This window comes from Mustela lutreola, chromosome 3, assembly GCF_030435805.1.
Source record: "Mustela lutreola isolate mMusLut2 chromosome 3, mMusLut2.pri, whole genome shotgun sequence".
Taxonomy (NCBI): Eukaryota; Metazoa; Chordata; class Mammalia; order Carnivora; family Mustelidae; genus Mustela; species Mustela lutreola.
Genome location: NC_081292.1, coordinates 96,183,407 through 96,205,471, shown reverse-complemented (window position 1 = coordinate 96,205,471; position 22,065 = coordinate 96,183,407). Strand labels below are relative to the sequence as shown.

Genomic DNA, 22,065 nt, shown 5'->3' with positions numbered 1-22,065 from the left:
TAAATCCATAGGGATGGAAATTATCAGTTGCCCAGGATTGGGGGAAAATGCAAACTGATGATTAATTGGAGGTTCCATTTTGGAGTGATGAAAATGTTCTAAACTTATGGCAATGGTTACCCACCTCTGTGAATACACTAACGACCACTGAGTTGAGGCTAAAATGGGTGAATTACATGGTATGTGAATTATGTCTCAATAGAGCTGTCACTGATAGCTATCTCTGCTATCACAAACCATGCATGGTCCATCCCATTCCCTCTATCACATTGCTTGCTCTGCAAAATGACCATGTTCTCTCATGGCTTTCTTCCCATGGCCTTTCTGGAATGATCCAGATTTGGAAGGAAGGGGAAGGAGAGAGGAGCTGCACGTACCTTCTGTCTGGTAGTACACCTCACCCGCAAAGTGGGTGATGCCAAATCTGGCATCATGGATGTTCCTGGGCTGCAGGTAGGCCTTGTTGTTGGCATGGACATTGTTGAGTTTTTGCAGCATGGTGGTATCTGTCCCCTGGAAGAACACAGACACCCTATGGGCTGACATCCCAGAGTCCAGCCATGGGGAGGTCAGCTGGCACATCCACAGGGCTCAGGGGCTTCCTCACAGGGGCAAAGCAACCGGGCTCAGAATGACTGAGGACCCTTCTACAGATGGGAAACTGCTGCCCAGGGATAGGTGACTGCTCGCAGTGAATGGGGACCAAGCTGGAAGCAGAGAATGGGTCTGCCAACTTCCAGTGCCAGCTCTCCCCGTCCAGCTTTCCTTACAATTATCTAGGTACCCTGACCCTGGTTTCACCCTTCTCTGGACTCTGAACTCTTACTATTTTGAAAATTTACTGCCCTAAGGATAGGCAGAGTTCCTTGAGGGCGAGCAGGCAAGCATTTCCCTCTCTTGCACCCCTGAAGCCCTTGGCCCATGGGTGCTTAGCAATCCCCTCATGGGGTGAGTTCTTAGAGTAAATAATCAGTGACCGCAATGTCATGCTGCTGGGGAGAGGGGGTGAGGGTGGGGTTGGTGAGCCTCCGGGTGAGGAGGTTGCTTAGGCTGGGGCTGGTCTGTTAATCTCTGGTAGAGTTTTCAGCAACCTAGGGACCCATGGGCCACCCCAGGGGAGTTTCCCAACCTTGAGGGCAAGAGCCAGGAGCAGGGGTCTCCACCCTCATGAGGGTCCACAGGCTCAGGGGCTTACCTGTGGGAAGTGGCTCTCTTCGTCCAGGAGGGAGATGATGCTCATGGGCTTGAGGGCCAGCAGGTCCAGTGTGGGCCGATTGTCATTGTAGTGGATGTAGTCCCAGGCGATGTTCTCCGAGAGGTATTCCTCCTGCTCCATGGTGAACACATGCTGCACAAAGAACTGCTGTAGGTGCTCGTTGGCAAAGTTGATGCAGAGCTGCTCAAAGCTGTGGAGGGAATGCACACCCAGAGGTGGAGCAAGATCAGCTCGCTCCCTGTTGGAGCTGGCTTGAAGGGCTGACCACCAGCCATTTGCATCCGGCCATGCATGCATGCGCACAGACACGCATCCGCATACGTGTGTACTCCCTCTTCGCTCTGTCTCTGCCACCATCACCTCCTCCAGCCCACGGCAGACAGACTAGGAGAATGTCATCATGAGATCATCCTTAGGGGACTAGGTGTCCTGTAGCAGCCCCAGCCCCAGGGGCTGAGATGAGATTTTGGAGACCAGGTAGCGGTAATGACTGCTGGGCTGCTTTGCATCAGTCAGACTCCTTGCTCCCGCCCCATCCTCCAGCTGCTCTTCCTCCTGGACACCCCACCTCCAGAAATGATCCCTCCACTCACCACCCCTGGCTCAAGTCACCACCCAAGGAGTCACGCTTGACACCTCTCTCTGCCTCCTCCCCAGTTCCAGTCAGCTGCCGAAATCTGGTCCCCGCTCTCTCTATCACAGTACCCTGACCTGTGTACTCTCTTCTACTCCCATGGGCAGAGGCCTGTGTCCAGGCCCCCTTATTCACTGGGAAAAACCCGGGGGTGGTGGCTTCCTGCTGGCTCCCTCCATCCCCCCATCTCCGCATGCCGCTAGGGGGAGCTCTTTGGAGAGCAGGCCCCACTTGTCCCCCTGTTTCCAATCCTCCCAGGTTTCCCGCTGTTTTCATATTCTCCTCAGACAGAGATACAGTACAAAGCCTCCCCGCAGCTCCCAGGAAGTGGCCTGGGTCACCATGGCCTCCTTCCCATGGTGCTGTGAAGGTACCCATTTCTTCCGTGCCTTGGAGTGGTCTCACGTTTGCTACCACCCTCCTCTCCTTCCTCATTGCCCAGCTCATTCTGTTCAACCCTTGGCTCTCACTTTCTTCCTCAGGATGGGTTGCTCATATATGCAAATCCTCATCATACCTGAGCCTGGTCGTTTAACACCTGTTAGCCCAAGAGGTGAGGGGACAGGTCCACCGTGTCCCCCACTCCTAGCACACTGCCTGGAGAGTGCTCAGTGGCCACCTGCAGGAGGTGACTGCTGCCCTGTAGCAAAGCCAGCTTGTGGCTCCTTCAAGAAAGGTCCCTGTATAAATGACCGGATCCCCCGCAACCAGTTATTTGTCCACCTCCAAGCTGTCTAACGTGTGTGGTCTACTCAGCTGTCCCTCTTAAGAACAGAAACCAATGATCTGAATCACACTTGAATTTCTGTGCCTTAGAGCTGCCCTTGCACTGGGCTGAGTTCTGCCAGCCCTGCCCATCCTCCAGCATCCAGTGAGCAGGCCTTCACCCTGCCCCCCTCCATGGCTGGGGATTCTGCAATCCCAGAGTGCTCCTGTTTACTTGTCCCAAGGTCCTTATTTTCCTGATCTGTCATCCTCCTGCCACTTGATAATGCCCCAGGGCATCACTCATCCTCATTCAGCTCCACTGCCTGACTCTCTTCAGCACCCTGTCCCCTCCTCTCCCCAGCCTTCATCACAGTCCCAGCTAGGCTTCACTTTTCTGACCTGCCTCCTGCCTGGGGTGCTGGGACACTGGGATGCAGGATCAGAGGTATCCTGCCTTGTCTTACCCTGGCCAAACTCCAAAGTCAGAGATGGGCACACATCCTCTGCTTTCTGCCACTGCCTAGTATGACAGTTCATCTAAAGATGCAGTTCACCCCAGCCTCATGTGATCATTCACTTCAGTTCATTAGGAGAGCAGATGGCTCAAAAGAGGTGATAAATGCTGGGGCTTCAGCCTCGTGCTTCGGGATGCTTGTAGCTCGCTGTGGGGGGGTGTCAGAGGGGTGCACAGACTGTCTCACTGCAGGCACATTCAGGCCTGCAGAGCACACTCACATCTGTGAGAAGGTGGGAGGGGTCCCTGCTCCTGGTCTCATGGCGGGGGCAGTGGGGGGCAGAATGTTTACCCTTCAGCTTGCTCAGTTAGAGAGGAGCTAAGCTGATCTCCCATTCTCTGAAAGCAGGTGAAATGAGATCTTCATACCTATTTTTCTGGAAATTTTCAAAGCCAAATATGTCCAGGAGGCCAATGGATCTTTGTATATTTTTGGGGTCCTGGGCAGATGGAGTGAAAATCGCAGTGTTGATCTTCTTGACAATCCACAGGAAGAGGTGCCCATAGATGCCCTGAGGAGACATGGGGTAAAGCCCACGGGCTTTGAGCGTAAGCGGAATGCAGCCCCTCGTTGCTAAGCTCACCTACAAAGGCTGCACGCACGCGGATCTCATGAACGGACTGAGGGCACTATCCCTACTTTAAAGGCAAGAAACTGAAGGCCAGAAAGGCCAGGAAGCCCACCATCACCAGACAGGTGACTGGCAGTGTCAGGACTCACTCAGGCATCTCTGCTCTTTCCTACTCTTCCCCAGCAGGGCAAGAAGCCGTGTTCAAGAGAGAGATATGTGAGCCCCTTCTCCCACAACTCTGTACCTTGACAAAGGCATCCCTCCTGTCTGCAGCCTGGGTGATGTTCAGGGGCCTGGTGACAGACTCCCCTCGGATGATGATGGAATGCTTGATCAGACAGTCCCGGAGCACCTGGTACTCCACCTGGAAAGGTAGGTGGGAACTCGCATCACAGTTAACAGGGCAGGGTCTGGCTCCGTGCCTAAGACTTACTTGTTCTCTCTTGTGATTGGACACTCTATGCCCGAGGCCTGAGAGGGTGGGAGATGCCTGTGGGGCCATCCAGCAGAGTCAGGCCAGATGAAGGTTTGGGTCAGCCTCTGTCTGCCCTGGCCCAGCATCTGTCTAAGCACCAGGGTGTCAGAATGTTCAAGAAGGATACACAAGCTGAGTGTGTCCTGGGCATGCTGGCTGTTTGGTTTACCAGCTCTATGCTTGTCTTCTGGGGTCTGGGGAAGGGGCTGGTGCCATAAGCAGACCTGGGAAAACAATGGGCAGGGAGGGCTCTGAGGCCAGGCCATTGACCTCTGGATATGCCCCAATTGAAGCCACTCCTGCTTGGAGACTGATGGCCTAAGGGAGCAAGAAGACTCTGGATGGGCCAGTCCTTCTCACCATGCACTGAGCCAGCAAGAACCCAAAGAACCGTGAACCAAATAAAGAACACCTGCAGCAAAATGTGATTGCTTTGCTTGTTTGCTTCTGATGCTATCAATTCCCCACCAGAACTGTCAATGGGGTGTGATAGGGAGGATATTATAATGTCCCCAGGGCAAAGATATTTCTCTATCCAGTGCTGCCATTCTTCCTCCAAGTCCAGACTCCGTTCGGTCTCTGTAATAACCTGGAGGGCTGTTGATATGAGCACATTCCACTTTCCCAGAACAGCACAACTCAGGTGGAGGCTTGCTGAAGGGAGGTAGAGAAGGGCCACGTATAAGGGCCCCAGGCTATGTGGCCTTTCAGGGAAAGCTTGGGAACTAGGTGGGGTGGGGAGTGAGGATGCTGAGTGAAGGCCACTGGAGAGCAGCAGGGGCACAGGAATTGGGAAGAAATGGGTGTTAAAGCCAGGCTGATCATTTTGTTGCTTTGTTAAAGAGTAGCTCACACTGCTTCCCACCCTCTTTGTGGCCCTCAGTGCCTGCAGTGCCCAGATGGGTGCAGGGATTGAGTTGAGAGCTAGGAGAGGGGTTGGGGACAGGAGTAGGAACCCTGGGAAGGGTTAATGACAATCAAGTGTTGGAGGGCTGTGAGCCCAGGCCTCTGGGACCCCTCACAGAAATGGAAGCTGGAAGTCACAATGGCCGGGCTACCTCCAGTAACTTCAGCACAGTGGGAAAGGCAGGTGTGTCCATCACATCAGAGGAATCCAGGTTCTCGAAGACTGCAGCTGGGGAGAGAAGCAGTGACCCTGAGTGGGAAACCGGCCTGAAGTGATGGGACAGGGGCCTCAGGAGGGCCTGAGCCTGGGGGAGCCCCAGATCCAGATATCACGGGCACTTGTCCCTGGGTGGGAGGCACTGCCTCTCCCAGACATTCTCTTGGGCAGGCAATGTCCCTGGGGGTTACCAGCCCCTTGGTAGTGAAGGAATGTAGCAGACTGCTTCCCCTCTGCTCAGCGAGATCATGGTGTTCCTTCAGTTAGTCAAGTAAGCGGGCATCAATGGAGCACAACTATAAGCCAGGCCCAGCCCTACTGCAAGAGTCTCCTGAATGGTCTCCCCATTTCAGTCCCCATCTTCCAGAATCTTCCATCTCAGGTCTGCCAGGCCTCGGGAGAGAGAAAGTGTTGTTTCTGTATATATAGTTTTTCTTTTTCAAACTTGAAAAAATGATAAAATAAAGCATATAGATAAAACAAGTATATAGAATCCAAAGGCATGTTATAATAAAACAATGATTCCATGAGTATGTAATAGTGAAACCACTATTACAGTCAAGATATGGAGCCTGGCCCACACTGAAGCCCTCACGGTCCTTTCCTGCTAAGACCGCGTTCCTCCCTACTCACTCATGGAAACCACTTCCTTGGTTTCCATTTTTCTTTCACTACCAAATACTGATCCTGAAACAGCATTTAATTTCAGCTGTTTCTAAATTTTGTGTTAAGGGGGATCTAATTGAATGTCTGATCTACGAGATCTGCATTCTTTGGTGCCTGGTTTTACTCTCAACATCACATTCCTAATACTCTTCCATGTTCCGATGCCCCTGTGTGCGTGTCAGTGCCCACCTGTCACCCACAGAAGTGCCCGGTTCAGTTGATAGGTGCTGTGGGTACAGCAACAACTCATCTGGAGGAGATTTCCTGATGTGATGTGAGAGAGGGGTCCAAATTTATGGACCAGTTTACTGAAAAATCTGTCCTTTCCTCACTGCTCCGTGAACTGGTGTCCTTCATGAATTCTAGAATCAGCCATAGTTCATTCCAGTATTGCCTTTGCTCCATCCTTTCTCTCTTTTCCTTTAGTATGTCAATTAAAGGTATGTTGCTGCTTCTCACTTGTCCTCCACATCTCCTACCCTCTTACACATTTTCCACCCTTCTGGGTCTCCATGCTGTGTCCTGACTTTTCCTCCATTTACACATTCCCTCTCCATGTGTATAAAACTGGCTGTTTGGGGCACCTGAGTGGCTCAGTCAATTAAGCATCTGCCTTTGGCTCAGGTCATGATCTCAGGGTCCTGGGATCCAGCCCCACATCAGGCTCCCTGCTCAGTGGGGAGTCTGCTTCTCCTTCTCCCCCCATTTGTGCTCACTCTTTCTCTATCTTTAATAAATAAATAAAAATTAAAAAAACTTGGGGCGCCTGGGTGGCTCAGTGGGTTAAGCCTCTGCCTTCAGCTCAGGTCATGATCCCAGGGTCCTGGGATAGAGCCCCACATTGGGCTCTCTGCTCAGCAGGGAGCCTCTCCCCGCCCACCCCCGGTCCACCTCTCTGCCTACTTGTGACCTCTGTCTGTCAAATTAAAAAAAAAAAATCTTTAAAATTTTTTAAAAAAACTGGCTGTTAAAATCATCCATTGAGTTCTTCATTTTTTTTTTTTTAAATTTTAGAATTTCTATGTGGCTCCTTAAAAAATCTATAATGTCATGTTTTCTGTTTCCAGTTTCCTGTCTAAATCTTCAAGCTTTTTATTTCCTTGAACATAGTCAAGTGTAGATGCTTTGTCATTTGTGTCCAATAATAACAATTTGTAACAATAATAATAATAACAACGTCTGAAATCTTTGTGGCGTTATTTCAATTGTCTATTATTTCTGATGGCTCTTGCTCAGGATGTCTTATTTCTTTGTTACTACTTATCTTTGGCTGCATGTTGGATGTTGAATTTAAAAAACTGTCCAAAGGAATAATGTATAATCTAGATTGATGCTATTTTCCTCCAGAGAGGAACTTCCATCGGATGCTTGGAGGCACTAATAGGCCAGAATACCCTGATGCCCAGACCACCTGGATGCTTACAAGTGGGTTTGCAACTTCATGCATGGCTTTGTTTACTCTGGGTCACCTTATCCTAAGCGGGTAGCCCTTTAGAGTCCTAACTAAACCTGGGGGATGATCAGAGTTTTCATCTCTGGAGGGCCTTAAGCTTTGACATCTTCCCTCTAACCCTGTGAGAACTCAAAAATCATAACTATAATTTTCAGTGCATTTTCCAGGACAGAGTTAGACCATGTGATCTTGGCAGGCTCTCCCAGAGATTTCTTCCTCCTCCTGTCACAGTCCCCCCACTCTTCCTCCCCAGGGGGTTCAGTTCAGGTGGAAACAGCATTACCCATAAACTCCACGTTGCCTAGGTGGAGGATGGCTGCCAGCAACTTGCTGAGGTCCCAGTTCTCAGAGTCTGAGAACATGAGGATCTTCATGGCAGAGCGGACGTGGGCATAGTCCTTGGCGTCATCGAGGCCCTCACAGGAGGTACAGTTTCCCTGCAAGACCCGGCACTTCAGCATTCTGGTCACCCCCGACCCCACCTCCTCCATCGTAGGGCTAGCAGGGCAGAGACATGTCAGGGACTCAGCCAAGGGCGCCTAATAACTTCATAGGCTCCAGGTAGACTCTGAGAGGCCTCCTGGAGGCTCCAGCTCCAAAAATACACGAAAGTACTTCCACAGGTGGAATCATGCTGACATAGCCACAGTATACCTGGGCTTTGCAGCGGCACTGGCATCATTCAGCTTCTCTCAGCCTCCATATGTCACCCATTCCCAGTAATGCCTGCCTTACCGTCTCTGTGAGTTCTTTCCTTTCATGAGCACCCTCCAAGGCTCCTGGGAGCCAGACCCTGTGCTACTTGCTGGGAATTCCATACACGGAGAGACCTGACCCTGCTTGGGGTGCTGTGCATCCAAGAAGGGAGGCAGGAAGCAAAGGATGGTGTCATATGCTCTGACAGGTGCTGAGACCAAAAGGGGCCAGGACCAGCCCTACTGGGAAGTGGGGAAAAGCTTCATGGAGGTGGCACCTGAACTGGCTCCACAGCAGCACAGGGAGAGGGTGATCTAGGCAGTGGACAGCTGGAGCTGGGCTGTGAGGTGGAGACAGGGATAGGGCTTGCGAGGAAGCTGGTGTCACAGTGGAAGCAGAGAGGTGGAGGGATGATGGGATCTGGAGGCACTTGGAAACCATGCCACAGAGCCACAGGGAGCTCCTGCAAACTGTACTCCAAGGCATGACCTGTCAGACTTGAGCTGTGGAAGGCCGGCCAAATGGGTGCTGGGTTAGGGATCAAGTCTGGTGACAGGGAGGATGCAGGAGGAAACTACCACCATGATCTGGGCAAGAAACGAGGAAGGCCTCCATTTGGGGTAGGCAGGAGAGATTCCATCCCCTTTTCCACAACCTTGAGCTGGATGATCTCTCGCATCACACTGTTCCAGGCATGGGTATGCAGCCCAGAGGAAGAGCAAGGTCCCTGCTTTGCTAGAGCTCAAGTTGTACAGGCACCTACAAGGATGGACAACTAGAATGAAACCGAGGCAGGAGAAGCATGGAACGTCTGTCTGCTGCAACCAGAGAAAGCTGAGGTTTGTCGGGAGGGATTTTGCGTTCAGAAGAAAATAAGGAAGCACATGGACAAGGGTAAGTCTCTTAAAGTCAAACGAACAGAAGGGTGGAGTGGAAGACGGAAAAGGGGAACCCTCAATTCCTGCCTCAGGGCTTTTCTCGGGCTGTAAACCACAGCTGCAGCAGGAACCAGCCTTCCTCTCCTTTCTCCTTTTGCTATTGAGAGATGCAGCGTGGGAGCAGGTAGAGGCTGAGGAGGCCGGTGCAGCGCCGAGAGCTGGAGGGAGGCGGCGGCAACCGAAGGGTAAGGGCGGGGCGGGGGGGCGAGCGAGGCAGTGAGGGGCAGACAAGGCGGGTCGAGGAAGGCGAGGGCGGGGCGAAGAGAGGTGGACCAGAGGGAGACGGGGTGGGGCGGGGAAAGGTGGACATGAAAGGGGAGGACAGGGGCGGGGCGGCGAGGGCCTCACCGTGGTAAGATAGTGGTACTCGAAGGGCGTCCCCAGGCTCAGCAGCTGCTTCTCCTCTGCGCTCATACCCATGAGCATGGAGTAGAAGATGTGGTAGTTCCGCTCCTCTGGGGCCTGGTGGGAAGGTGTTCCAGAAAGCCTGGTAAACACACCCCTAAGGCTGCCCGGCTTCAGAAATGCCTCCCGCCTCCAGCCTTGTCCCAGCTTCTGCTCCAAGGTCTGTCAACCAGATGTGGCTCTGGCATTGACCCAACGGTCCTTTGGTTCTGTCGATGTCCTCATTCTGGTCCTCCAAGGCCAGCTTATGCCCACAGCCCTGTGGTATAGGCCATCCACCATGCGCAGCAAACACATGGCTCCCAGGATTTTCCCTGCAGCTCCACTGCTCTTCCCAACCCTGAGGACACCTCGCCTAAAGTTGTAAGCTGGGAGTGAAGCCAGGATCCATTTCCTTAGTTGGTGACTGGCCTGGCCTTAAAATTTATTCTGGTAAAGGTGGGTAGTAAGCACCAAATGATGTAGAACATGATATGGATGGAAAATTCAAAACAGAAAATGCTATCATTTCTTTTTCTTGAATTCTGGGAAAGGACCATCATTATCCCATTCTAGGGGTCCTTGGCCCATCTCAGGGTAAGGCCAGGGTTCAGTGGCAACAAACTAAGACCAATGAAGGTGTGGGGAGGTCCTTGGGGAGGCATGAGAGTGATGGAAGGGAACCTCTGTTGGAAGCCTTCTCATTCCCTGACTCCTGGTCCTGGGGTGGGTGGAGGTTTCCCCAGGACCAGTGCAGCAGAAGGAGGCCTTACCTGCCGGCAGACCCGGGACTTCTCCAGGAGAAATTGCTCGATGCGTGCACCCTCAATCACTCCACTGGAGTTGAAGTGGATGTCAATATACTTCCCAAAGCGGCTTGAGTTATCATTTCGGATTGTCTTGGCATTTCCGAAGGCTGAGGGCCAGAGGGTGATGCCCATGATGGGAGCAGAGAGGAGAGAATTTACTTTGAGTGGGATCATCTGGGAAGGCTTCTGAGAGGAGGTGGCTGAGCCCAGAGTTGAAGGATGGGTAGCATTGCACTAGAAAATGGTGGCAGCCAAGAGTATGCTGAGAGGAAGACAAAGTACAAGTAAAGGCACAGATGCCAGTAAGCATGGGGTATATTTGCAGAGGGGCAAGTTTGGTTGGAGCATAAAATGCAGGAGGAAAGCAGTGGAAGATACATAGAACTAGTTAATAGCACAGCACCTTGAATGCCAGGCTAAGAAGTTTGGAATTAGTCTGTGGGTGATGGGGGAGTCAGGAAAGCTTCTGAGGGAGTGTGGGAACAGATTTGTATTTTAGAAAGGTTGCTTAGGCTGAAGCAGGGGCTGGGTTGGATAGGGGAAGCTTACAGGGAGAGTAGCAACAGCTGGCAGAGACCAAGTTCAGAGGAGGAGGTCAGACCAGAAGAATCTTGGATTGCAGCATGATCCAAAGTGCATTTCATAGAGCTGTTTCTGCAAGCTTCTCTGATCCGACCCACAATAAGAAAGATCCTTTGCGTTGTGTCTTAGTGCACACCCTCCCCACATGTACACATTAATAAAAGAAAATATTCAGTACTGGTTCTGACCAAGAGCAATGCCCTGGGGTGTTTTCTATTCTATGCAATTTAATTTGTCCTAAAAGACTGATTTCATGACCCTTTGGTGGGTTGGAATGCAGTTTGACAATACCACCATACAACATACTGCCTACATAGTCCTATGAGAAAAGGAAAAGGGTTCTTTGGTCTCTGCCTTGAGGAATCCCAACAGACAGCAGAGGCTCCTACAGAGGCTACATATGCTTGGGAAACCTACTTCACGTTGTTGAACCCAGTGGCAGATCTCTCGTCAAAAAAGAGTCTGAGGTAGGTTCCTTTTGGTAGAAATTGGCAACCTGATTCTAAAGTGTATATAGAAAGGTAGAACACCTACAATGGCCAAGTTTGAAAAGGAAAAGCAAAATTGGAGGTTGTGGGCTACCTGACTGAAAAACAATCTACAGAAATCAAGACAGTGTGGCACTGGCAAAAACGGTCTGAGAGAGCAACAGAATGGAATAGAGAATCCAGAAACGGACCCACACATGTATGGTCAACTGATTTTAGACAAAGGTGAAAAGGCCACTTAATGGAAAAAGAATAGTCTTTTTGACAATAGGGGATGAAATTATTATGAAAGAAAAGAAAAGAAAGGGAAGGAAAAAAATTGGAAAAAAAGCAGAAACTCGACTTACACCTTGCACCATTTAAAAAAAAACCAAAAAACCCAACAACACAAAATAGATCATGGACCTAAATGTAAAAGCTAAGACTGTACCACATCTAGAAGAAAACATGAAATCTTTGGATTAGGCAAAGATTTCTTTCTTTTTCCTTTCCTTTTTTTTTTTTTTGTCGGGGGAGGGGGCAAAGAGTAAGGGGAGAATTTAGCAGAGCTGGACACAGGGCTCCATCTCATGACCCTGAGATCATGACCTGAGTCAAAATCAAGAGTCAAACACTTAACCAAGTGAACCACCCAGGTGCCACAAAGATTTCTTAAATATGACCCCAAAAGCGTGATTGATAAGAGAAACAAAGATAAGTTGAACTATATGGAAATAAAAAACTTCTGGTCTATAAAAGACACTGTTAGAAGAATGAAGGGGCAAACTACAGACTGGGATAAAATATTTGCAAAACACATCTTATAAGAGGCTTGTATCCAGAAGATATAAAGAACTCATAAGTCATTAATAAGGAAACAACTCAATTTAAAAATGGGTAAAAGGTTTGAATAGATAAAGAGAAGAGACACAGATAGGAAATAAGCTCATGAAAAGATGCCATTAGCCATTAAGGAAATTTGAATTAGAATTATAGTGAGACACCAGTCCGTGGCTACTGGAGTAGCAAGCAACCACCATCACAGGCCCACACGTCGGTGACAATGTGGAGCAACCAGGACTCTAGTATTTTGCTGCTGGGAGTGCAAGATGGTACACCCACTTCGATAGACACTCTGGCAGTTTGTGACAAAGGTAAATGGCTCACCATCTGACCCAACAGTTTCACACCTACGTGTTTATTCAGAAGAACAACGTGTGTTCACACCATAACCTGTATGCAACTGTCTGTAAAGCTTTATTCATAATCACTAAAACCTATAAACAACCTGGGTGCCCTTCAGCTATTATTGATGCAGAAAACAACATGAAAAATCCCAGGTGCATTATGCTAACAAAAGTAGCCAGACCCAAAAGAGGGCAAACCATATGATTTCATTTATATAATCTCTGGAAAAGATAAAACTACAAGTGACCCTTGAACAATGTGGGGGGTAGGGATGCTAACTCCTCATATAGTCTGAAATCTGTGTATAACTTTTGACTTCCCAGAACTTAACTACCAATAGACTACCGTTGACCAGAAGCCTTACTGATAACACAGTCAATTAACACATTTTGTATGTTATATGTATCATATACTGTATTCTCACAATAAAGTAAACTAGAGAAAAGAAAATATTATTAATAAAATCACAAGGAAGAGAAAATGTATTTATAATACTGTGTCCACATGTAAGTGGACCTGCACAATTCAAACCCTCATTGTTCAGGGGTTGGCTGTATTAGGGGAAAGAAAGACAAACTGGTAGTTGCCAAAGGTTGGGGTTAGGAAAAGAGTTGACTACAAAGAGGCATGAAGGAAGTTTGGGGGTGATAGAACATTCCATACATGACTAAGATGGACTAAAACTATGACCATGATTTTGTCAAAATTCATACTGTACATTGAAAAATGTGAACTTTCACTGTACATAAAACATACCTGTGTTATAAAAAACAGAGAAAATGCATTGACAGTGGCTGGTCACTGGGGAATCCAAGTCACTCATTTATGGTCTGCCCCCATCAGAGACTGAGAGAGGAGGCTTAGGGCCTGCCATTGCACCCAGTGCAGGCCTCCTCTAATGGGTACTTTGCTCTGAGCTCCCCCTCAGACCCTGGCAGATCTGCACACAGCTTGAAACCTCATCCTGCCCATTCCACTCTCCCCTTTCCTGTGTGTCCCACAGGTATCCTAGTCAGGATGCTTTTCCTGCCTGTTCCTGCTACTTCCCCCTTGGTCTCACTCAAGGGTACCCCTCAGTCAACCTCTTGCAGTCTTAACACCAGCTTCACAATGGCCCTGCAGGTGACCCAAGTGGACACACCCAGCATTTCCCAAACCAGCTTCATCTCAGAGTCCTTATTTAAAAGGAATACTTGTTTTGATCCTATGGAAAACACACTTAGTGAAAGCTTGTGATTCCCGGGAGCCCCCACACTACCATTCGCCACGTGCTCATTTTTCCTGTCCTGAGGGATCCTGTGAAGTCACAGCAAGGGTACTATACTGTCCCTCCCCATGGGCACCTCCTGGCAGGAAGTGCCAGGAAGCCCGCAGGGCCAGGGAAGAAGGCCCGTCCTAAGGGTGACCACTCACCTTCCAGGATGGGATTGGCCTCCAGGACCTGCTGCTCAATCCATGAATGCTGGCCGCTGACGGTGGCCAGGAACTGCAGGATGAGCTTGGTGGTCTCTGTCTTCCCTGCCCCAGACTCACCACTGCAAAGAGGGCACTCAAGATGTCAGTCAATAAAGCAGCCATTTCTTCAATACCCTCAACTCTGCAAATCCACCACAGGCCCACTTTCAGGTCTGAACAGGGATATCCCCTCCCTGTGCACAAATCCTGCCACATTTCCCCTGTGGGTCTCAGCTATCAACTTTGTATCAGTTACTGGTGTGTTCATCTTTTCTGCCCTGCCTTGGATGCGAAACTCTGGAGCATGGTTGTATCTGGTTTATTCCAGTGTCACCGGGCTCAGTGCTCAGTAACAACAGATGAATGAACAGGACCAGATGATGCAATATTTTGATGTAACATCCTCTCTGTGAGCTGGCCAGAGGAGAGACTGCATCATTCACAATTACCCTGCCTTTAGCCTAAGAAAATGATCCCCAAATCAGAAAAAGCTTTCTCCACAAAGCTTTGTGCTCATTAAAACATTTTTTATTGATCATTACAGTTGCAGGTATCAGGGGCACCTGGCTGGCTCTGTTGGTGGAGCGTGCGACTCAGGGTATAGGTTTGAGCCCCACATTGGGTGTAGAGATTACGTTAAAAAAAAAAAGTCTTAAAAACAACCAACAGCTGTGGAAAATCAGAAGTAACACAAAGGGGGAGATTTATTATGTTCCCTTGGGTCAGAGAACATTATGCAACCATTAGAACGAAACCTATACAGAGCCTTCAATGAGGTGGACAATGTTTATTAGGTACATAAAGTGACAAAAGTCCCTACTATTTAGTATAATTTGACTAAGTGGATAGGGGAATCCTTTTCTTCCCAAAGTATCTAGAAATTTTTTTCTGAGAATACTTTCCTGAAATTTTGCAAAATTTTCATAGTGGAGCTATATTAATTTCATAATGGTAATATATAAAAATAGTTTTTAAAAGTTTCTTAGGGAGTTTAACAAAATTAAAAATATACTTGTGTCTGGCATATCGCACACACTCAGGTTTGTAGTGATTACTATTACTATTATTGAGGTGTGCATGTCACTTCTGGGTAAATTATTTTTCATTATGGAAAATGTTAAACATTACAAATGGAGACTCAGTAGTGTCTTGCTAATAAAAGCAATTCTTGTCACCTGGTTGGGAATGCAGAGTCCTAGGCCCACCCAGCTCTGCTCAGTCAGAATATGCATTTTCATAAGACCTCCAGGAGATTTTGGCACCTTCCAGTTTGCATTATGAACTCCCACAGTCTCATCCCAGCTTCAACTGCTGGCCCATTTTGTTTCTCATCCTGTGCTATTTTGAAGCAAATCCAGAACAAATATTGTTTCATCTGAAAGTATTCTTTGAAAGAAAAGTTTTGATCAAATATGTTCACAATTACTATGCCAGCCAAGACAGTCCAGTCAACAAACCTCTGCCACCTACCATGTACATGAATTCCCCAAACAACCCTCCAAGGTAGAGACAGGATATGCGGGCAGAGCAGGGGTGACTTGCTTGTGGCCATTTTTTTTTTTAAATTTTATTTATTTATTTGACACAGAGAGACAGCCAGAGAGGGAACACAAGCAGGGGGAGTGGGAGAGGGAGAAGCAGGCTTCCCGCTGAGCAGGGAGCCCGATGCAGGGCTCCATCCCAGCACCCTGGGATCACGACCTGAGCCGAAGACAGACGCTTAATGACTGAGCCACCCAGGCACCCAACTTGTGGCCTTTCTTACGGCCTTGAGGGAGGCAAGGGCAGAGAGAGAAGGCAGTTTGACTTAGAATGATCTTCTGCTCATGCAAAAAGCCACAGATCAGGGTGCTCTGCCCTCTTCTTGAGGCACTGATGTCATGGAGGTGAAAGCTGGCCCAGTGAACTTCCAGGCCAGCCTAGGGGCCAGCTCTGCTCAGGAGGCCTCCTGTGGTGAGGCTGTCCTCCCAGTCCTGGGAGGCATGGGAGTGGGAACACATGGAGTAGGCAGGGAGAGCATGGGAGGGAGACAGAGCATCAGCCCTCCTTGGCACATTATTCTGTTCACTTCCTGAGAAGTGGAAGTCACCCCAGGATACCTCTCTGTCTTCTTTCCAGTGCCCTGCATTTGAATTCCCTACTTAACAGTTGTGTGTATTTAGCAGCCTCCCTGGTGCTAAATACCCCCTCCTGCTCCAACAGTAGAAAAGGAATACGAATATCTACTTCAGAGGGTTGCTGAGAACGGTGATCATCAATGCTACAGGACTTCATTTTGGTCTCTGTGCCAACATCACATTCAGAGAGGCCATGCTTCATCTGCCCTCCACCTAGAGCAGTAGCCCCATCACTGTCTTTTCTCTTTCCCTATAGTGCTTTTCTTCAAAGCTTTCATTACCTGCCTTTAAAAACTGGCTTATTTATTGGCTGTGTGTCTCCCCTTTTAGAATGTAAGCTCCATGAGGTGGGAATTTTAGTCCCTTTCATTTGCTGCTGACTCCACACAGTAGTACAATGTGGGGCATACAACTGGAGCACAGTGGAGCCTCGAATGAATGAATGAATGAATGAAGTCTCCTATATCTCCAAGCAATGTGCCCTGGAGGCAAATTCTCCCTCCTCCTTCCTTTCTCTTTCTCCATCCCTTCCTTCCACACCAGGAGGGCCTGTGCAGGAAGCAGGGAGGCCAGGCCAAGCAGAGGGTCTTTGAAGCAGGGTCAGGACCTGGATTGGAGGAGGACATGTCCCTCCTGAGCCTCAGCAACTTGAGAGCTGGCCACTGGAGCAGTTGCTACTGTCCTCATCTGAGGCGTGCCCAGAGATTTTTTTTTTTTTTTTTTTGAGTGAGACCTCATTTCTTTTACCTTTGAGCCCCCAAGCCTCTGTCCCATTAAATGTGCCCATCACATTTTTTCTTCCTTGTCTCAGGAAATATTCACTGAAAGCTGGGCAATCAGGCTCTGTTCATACAGTGGAAGAACAGGTTCTGCAGGATGGAAGACTTGGAGGGACTTGTCAGGGTGGAGGGGAAGTAGGGGCCAGGTGCAGGTGACCTAGGGTGTTTGCAGTTGAATGGGAGCCCCTAAATCAAATAGGCTTTGTAGGCATGCTGGATGGGAGGGGTTTAGGGAGAGGAGGGGCTCCCTGCTTTACTGGACAGTCAGAGATCCCTACCAGGAATTTGGGGAGCCCTGAGCCCCACCTGATGATGCAGCACTGGTCTCTTTTGTTCCTCTTCAGGTTGAAGTAGCAGTTGTTGGCAATGGCAAAGACGTGTGGTGGGAGTTCGCCCATGTGGTGGCTGTAATAGAGCTGCACCTGCTCCAGGGTGTAGAGGGGCAGCACCTGGAATGGGTTCACGGCTACCAGGATGGAGCCTGTATAGGTCTGGGGAAGGGAACAGATGGTTAGTGCCCTCTGCTCTGAAGGCCAACACTGCCCGGTCCTGACCTTGGCCTTGGGTGCCCCCACTGAGGTTTACTAGGCCTGATGGAGTCTAGCAGAGAAGTGGGGTCTGATTCTGGGCCAGGGAGACAAGATATGCAGCTGCTCAGATCCTCCCTTAGGGAAGACAGGGGCGTTCACTATGAATGGAGCTGGGAGGGGGGCGAATGCTTTCACAGAAAGATTAAGTGCGGTGCTCTATGTTAAATGTTTAGCGTTCTGTCCGGTATTTAGAATAATAAAATGCTCAATAAAAATTGGCTGAATTTATGACATGAGTTTTCACCTGCCTCCCACAGGGGCCTCCTCTGTGGGGCTGGCCAGCAATGATAGCCTCCACTGATCCCTCCTAGGATCCCCCCCACACCCCTGGTCAGGACCACCTGCTCACCTGGAGCCCCCAGGATGTCTAACTGTCCCTCTGGGAGCGGGACAGGGATAGCCACATCATCAAGTCACCTGATTACCCACATCCTAGCTTTCATTTTAGGAACAGAGAGTTCAATCTCTCTGACTCCAAGGACTGTGACAACCAGATAAAAGAATGCAAGCGTAAGCTCTTTGGAAAGGATAAAGGATAAGCTCATTTTAGCTTATTGGCGTTATCAGTTCCAGGAGCTCTGACTCACATTCAGCTGGAGTGGACTCAACATGCTCTGTCCCCTCTCTCCTGCAGGGCCTCCTCAGTCTCCTGGCTAGCCTTCCCCTTTATTTGGGGTCCACTGCTCATTCTCCCACTCCTCTTAGCATTCTAGAAAGTCTCCTCAGAGCCATCCCAGCCCCCTCTCACCAGGAGAGGGCCAGGCAGTGACTTCCTAGGCCATACCCTGTTAGGGCAGGGCTGGTGTCAGTTCTGAATGTTGGCTCTACTGGGAAAATCTGCATTGGAACAAGGATGCACGGCTTAGGGCTGGGGTGAGCCTCCCATCCACTGCCAGGTTTTGGGAGAAGGATCCACATCTACCCACATGGCTCTCCTGGCCATCCCAGGACTCTTTTCATAGGGGGACAGAGGTCTTCTGTGTGGTGACTCTGTCTCTGCCACATGCGTAGGAAGGGTCCAGGCAGACGATGTCTAATCCCATGGCCTCTGGTCCATTTGGCCATCAGAGCAGGCCTTCCACAGAGCCACAGCACTAACTGAGCACCTACTGTGTACCAGGCACTGTGCTGGCATGCTACCTGTCAGTTTTCCAAGACCTCAAAGATGGTATTAGCACCCTACTTGTTTTGGATTGGGGAGCAGATGGAGAAGCATTAAATTCCTTGACCACCTCAGGCAGTGAGGGCACAGGGAGTAGGGACTGAACCACGTATGCCTGGCTCCAAACCCATAGTGCCTGTTTTGTTTTGTTGTTGTTCTTGTTGTTTTTGTTTTTTACACAGCCAAGAGGTCAGTGCCTGTGGACTGAGTCCCCTGGGTAGGAGGTGGAAATGGGGGACTCACGTAGATCTTGTGCTGCTGATAGCGGATCAGGAGGTTGTGCACCATGCCTGCCTCATTCAGGTCCCCCAGGCGGATCATGTCATCTACACCTTGCACAGAGATGGGGTGCATGGGGCTGAGGGTGTCAAGGTCCTCTGCTCGGATCCAGTGTTCCTGGAACAAAGGACACAGACTCCCCTGAGACGCAGCCAACCCACAGCTCCTCTTCTCCAAGTTCCCAGCAGATCTGCTGACCTGGTGGCTTCACTAGTCTCTGGCTGAGGTCCAGAGAAACCTAAGGCAGGATCAGGGTAGATTGTGGTCGGAAAAAGAATGTGTGCAAAGTCAGAAGTTAGTGTGTAGCTGTTACTAATTTCAGACCAGGGTCAGAGGAGCTGACTTCAGAAGTCAGATTTTGCTGTGATTAGGATCAGGAACAGTTTGCAGCTGGGGGCCTCACAGATTGTTGGAATGAATAAGATCATGCAAGTAAAAGTGCTTTTTAAACTGTAAAAGATAGAAATTTTACAAATAGAAAATATTATTGTTCATCTTTTACTATCTCCCCTAATATGGAGCTCACAGATCACAGATTAGAATCTTCTCCCTGGAGGCCAAGTTTCCACATGCCCTGTGCTGTAGCACCTCAGCAAAGAGGTCCCCTCGATGAGACTGAAGGGACCAGCTGGACCCCTCACCCTGCATGGCCTTCCCCGGCACCATGCTTGGCCAAGCTTGCTCCCCCAGCCCCCAATTGGCTGAGTTGCAACCCTGCAGGTCACCCCAGCTTCCTATTTTTCTCTCACTTCGGCTATTTTGTTCAGGATAAACTGAATCTCATCCCCTTCCTCCTCACATTTTGGGGGCCCTCTTCTCCATGTTCCTTTCTCAAATACCTTTCTATCTCTCTTTTTTATCCTTCCAGCTCACCCTCTTTTACTTTGCAAACCAGCTTTCTGCTGCCTTCTCCTCTCTGCCACAGACCCTTCCCCACTTCACTCCTTCCTGCTCCCCTAATTGGCCTAATTTTTCAACTATCAACTTGCTCCCTGCTCTTTGACTATAGAAACACTCCCCAAGACAGACATGTTATGTTTACCATGACAGGACCCCACCGTGGTCTCTTCTGCCAGGTAGGTTCCCCCTACTTGGGCTCTGGAAACCCTAATGTTGGAGAGCAGCACCAGAAGAGGAGAGCGGCTCAGGACCCTGGATGGCTGGGGAGGTGAGGGTGGGCCCTGAGCTCCTGGACAGCTTGGTCACACTGACCTTGCCCTCATCATCTTCAAGCAAGATCTTGCCAGGCTTTGTTTCTTTGACAATGCACCCGATGGCCACGCTGCTCTTGTTGGCAGAAAGTGGGTTCAGCCACACATGGTCACCCTGGAGAGCAGAGAGAAGACAGTGGTCAGATACTTGTCCCTCATTGTCCTTCCTGCTGAAGGCATACACTCTCCAGGGGGCTGTCCCTTCCAACCAGGACCCCCCAAGGTGGCTGGGGTGCACTCTCCTGCCCCTTCCTTCTGCTCCTCCTCTTTCCCTCTCCTTCTTCTTCTCCCCTCCCTCCTTCCCTGCCCTCGCTTGTCAGGATGGTAGTGGGAGGTGGGAGGTAGCTGAGGAAGATTCCCTGGCCTAGCTTGGTTCTAGGAAACAGACAAGCCATATTTGCAGGAAAAAAGTTGCTCTGTGAGGTGGAAAAAGTCTTTGCCCTATGAATAGCCCTATACCACCCAAACCCTTTGGGTGGAGAGAAGCAAAGACTAAACCCTCGCTAGGTTTCTGCCAGCCTGCGGCATTGCATTGACCCACATGAACTTCCTTCTGGCCCGAGAAAGCTCACCCCATTCAAAGAGGAGTAATCTGAAAAGAATCAGTGCAGGTCTACGTACAAAGATACTGAAATCCAAAAGGAGGAAAGGAGAAGGTGAATTATACTCACCAGGGAAAAAACCAACCAACCAACCAACCAACCAACCAACAAAACTGCCATACAACAGTAGAAAGTTGTGGCCAAGTATTTCCCCATGGTTTCCAAAATCTTCTTGAAGGGTAGAGCAGGAGAAATATAAAGGATGCCTGGGTGGCTCAGTTGTTTAAGCAACTGCCTTCGGCTCAGGTCATAATCCCAGAGTCCTGGAATCAAGTCCTGAATTGGGCTCCCAGCTCCATGGGGAATCTGCTTCTCCCTCTAACCTTCTCCCCTCTCATGCTTTCTCTCTCACTCTCTCTCTTTCAAATAAATAAATAAAATCTTCAAAAAAAAAAAAAAAAGAGTAGAGCAGGAGCAAGAGCTCAGAAATTAGATGCTGAGACAACTGAAAAGGATGAGATATGAATTGACAAAGCTGGATAAAGAAATGGAAGAAAAGAGATAAACATGGACCAGAAACAAAAGCAGAATCAGAAACAGCAGGCAAACAAGCACTGCTGAAAGCACAGGGAAGATCTCTGATGATAGGAGGGGAGAGTGAGCAGAATGACACAGAAATGTTTAAAGCAGGTATTAGGAATAGAAAGATAGATATGGAAGGCTGACAAAAATACACGTAAGTGCACAAAGAAGGTAACTAGAAATAAAACCCAGGAAGATTAGTTAAAGATATAATTCAAAATAATGTTCCAGAAATTAAGGAAGCCTTGCATCTGTGGATTGAAAGCACACTGGGTCCCAGGAAATAATGACAAAGAAAAATAAACTCTAGAGCATAGACTAGTAAAGGTTATTGAACTAAAAAATTAAAAAAAATTTTTTTGGGGGGTGTGTAGGCAGACAAAAAGATAAGTTCACTTATAAGGAGAAAATTCAGGACAAAGTCAAATCCTGTACAAGGGCTGAACCACTCCTACAAAGATTTCAAGAAAAGAACAACGCACCTATTAGGATGACCACTATCAAAACAGCAGAAAACAACAAGTGTTAGGGAGGATGCAGAACAATGGAACTGTTATATGCTATTGGTAGGATTGTAAACCAGTGTAGCCACTGGGGAAAACAATATGGAGTTTCCTCAAAAAATTAAAACTCTAACTACCTTATGACCCAGCAATCCCACTTCTGAGTATATATCCAAAGAAATTCAAAGAAAGATCTTGAAGACATATTTGTAGTCCCATGCATTGCAGCATTATTCACAAAAGCCACATGTGAAAGCAACCCAAGGGTCTATTGATAGATGAGCAAATAAACAAAATGTGATATATACATACAATGGAATATTGTGCAGTCTTAAAAAGGAAAGAAATCCTGCTGTATGGTACAATGTGGATAGACCTCTAGGACCTTAAGCTAAGTGAGATAAGCCAGTCACGAAAGGA

The 22,065-nt window shown here is 48.9% G+C and overlaps 1 protein-coding gene across 4 annotated transcripts in view; it reads right to left on the bottom strand.

The window, feature by feature from the left end:
• MYO7B (myosin VIIB) overlaps positions 1–22,065 on the bottom strand; it is a 104,311-nt gene that overhangs the window by 48,115 nt on the left and 34,131 nt on the right. For 3 of the 4 annotated variants that reach the window (XM_059166512.1, XM_059166514.1, XM_059166513.1), the window contains 12 exons: positions 20,020–20,133; positions 18,772–18,924; positions 17,083–17,267; positions 13,839–13,960; positions 10,153–10,295; positions 9,344–9,457; positions 7,645–7,798; positions 5,178–5,254; positions 3,889–4,008; positions 3,442–3,584; positions 1,196–1,406; positions 378–513 (listed from right to left, as the gene is read on the bottom strand). In XM_059166512.1, the coding sequence (XP_059022495.1) occupies positions 378–513; positions 1,196–1,406; positions 3,442–3,584; positions 3,889–4,008; positions 5,178–5,254; positions 7,645–7,798; positions 9,344–9,457; positions 10,153–10,295; positions 13,839–13,960; positions 17,083–17,267; positions 18,772–18,924; positions 20,020–20,133 (1,672 nt within the window). Of the gene's footprint in view, positions 1–377; positions 514–1,195; positions 1,407–3,441; positions 3,585–3,888; positions 4,009–5,177; positions 5,255–7,644; positions 7,799–9,343; positions 9,458–10,152; positions 10,296–13,838; positions 13,961–17,082; positions 17,268–18,771; positions 18,925–20,019; positions 20,134–22,065 lie in introns of those variants that run through there. The other variant, XM_059166515.1, reaches the window with a different exon arrangement.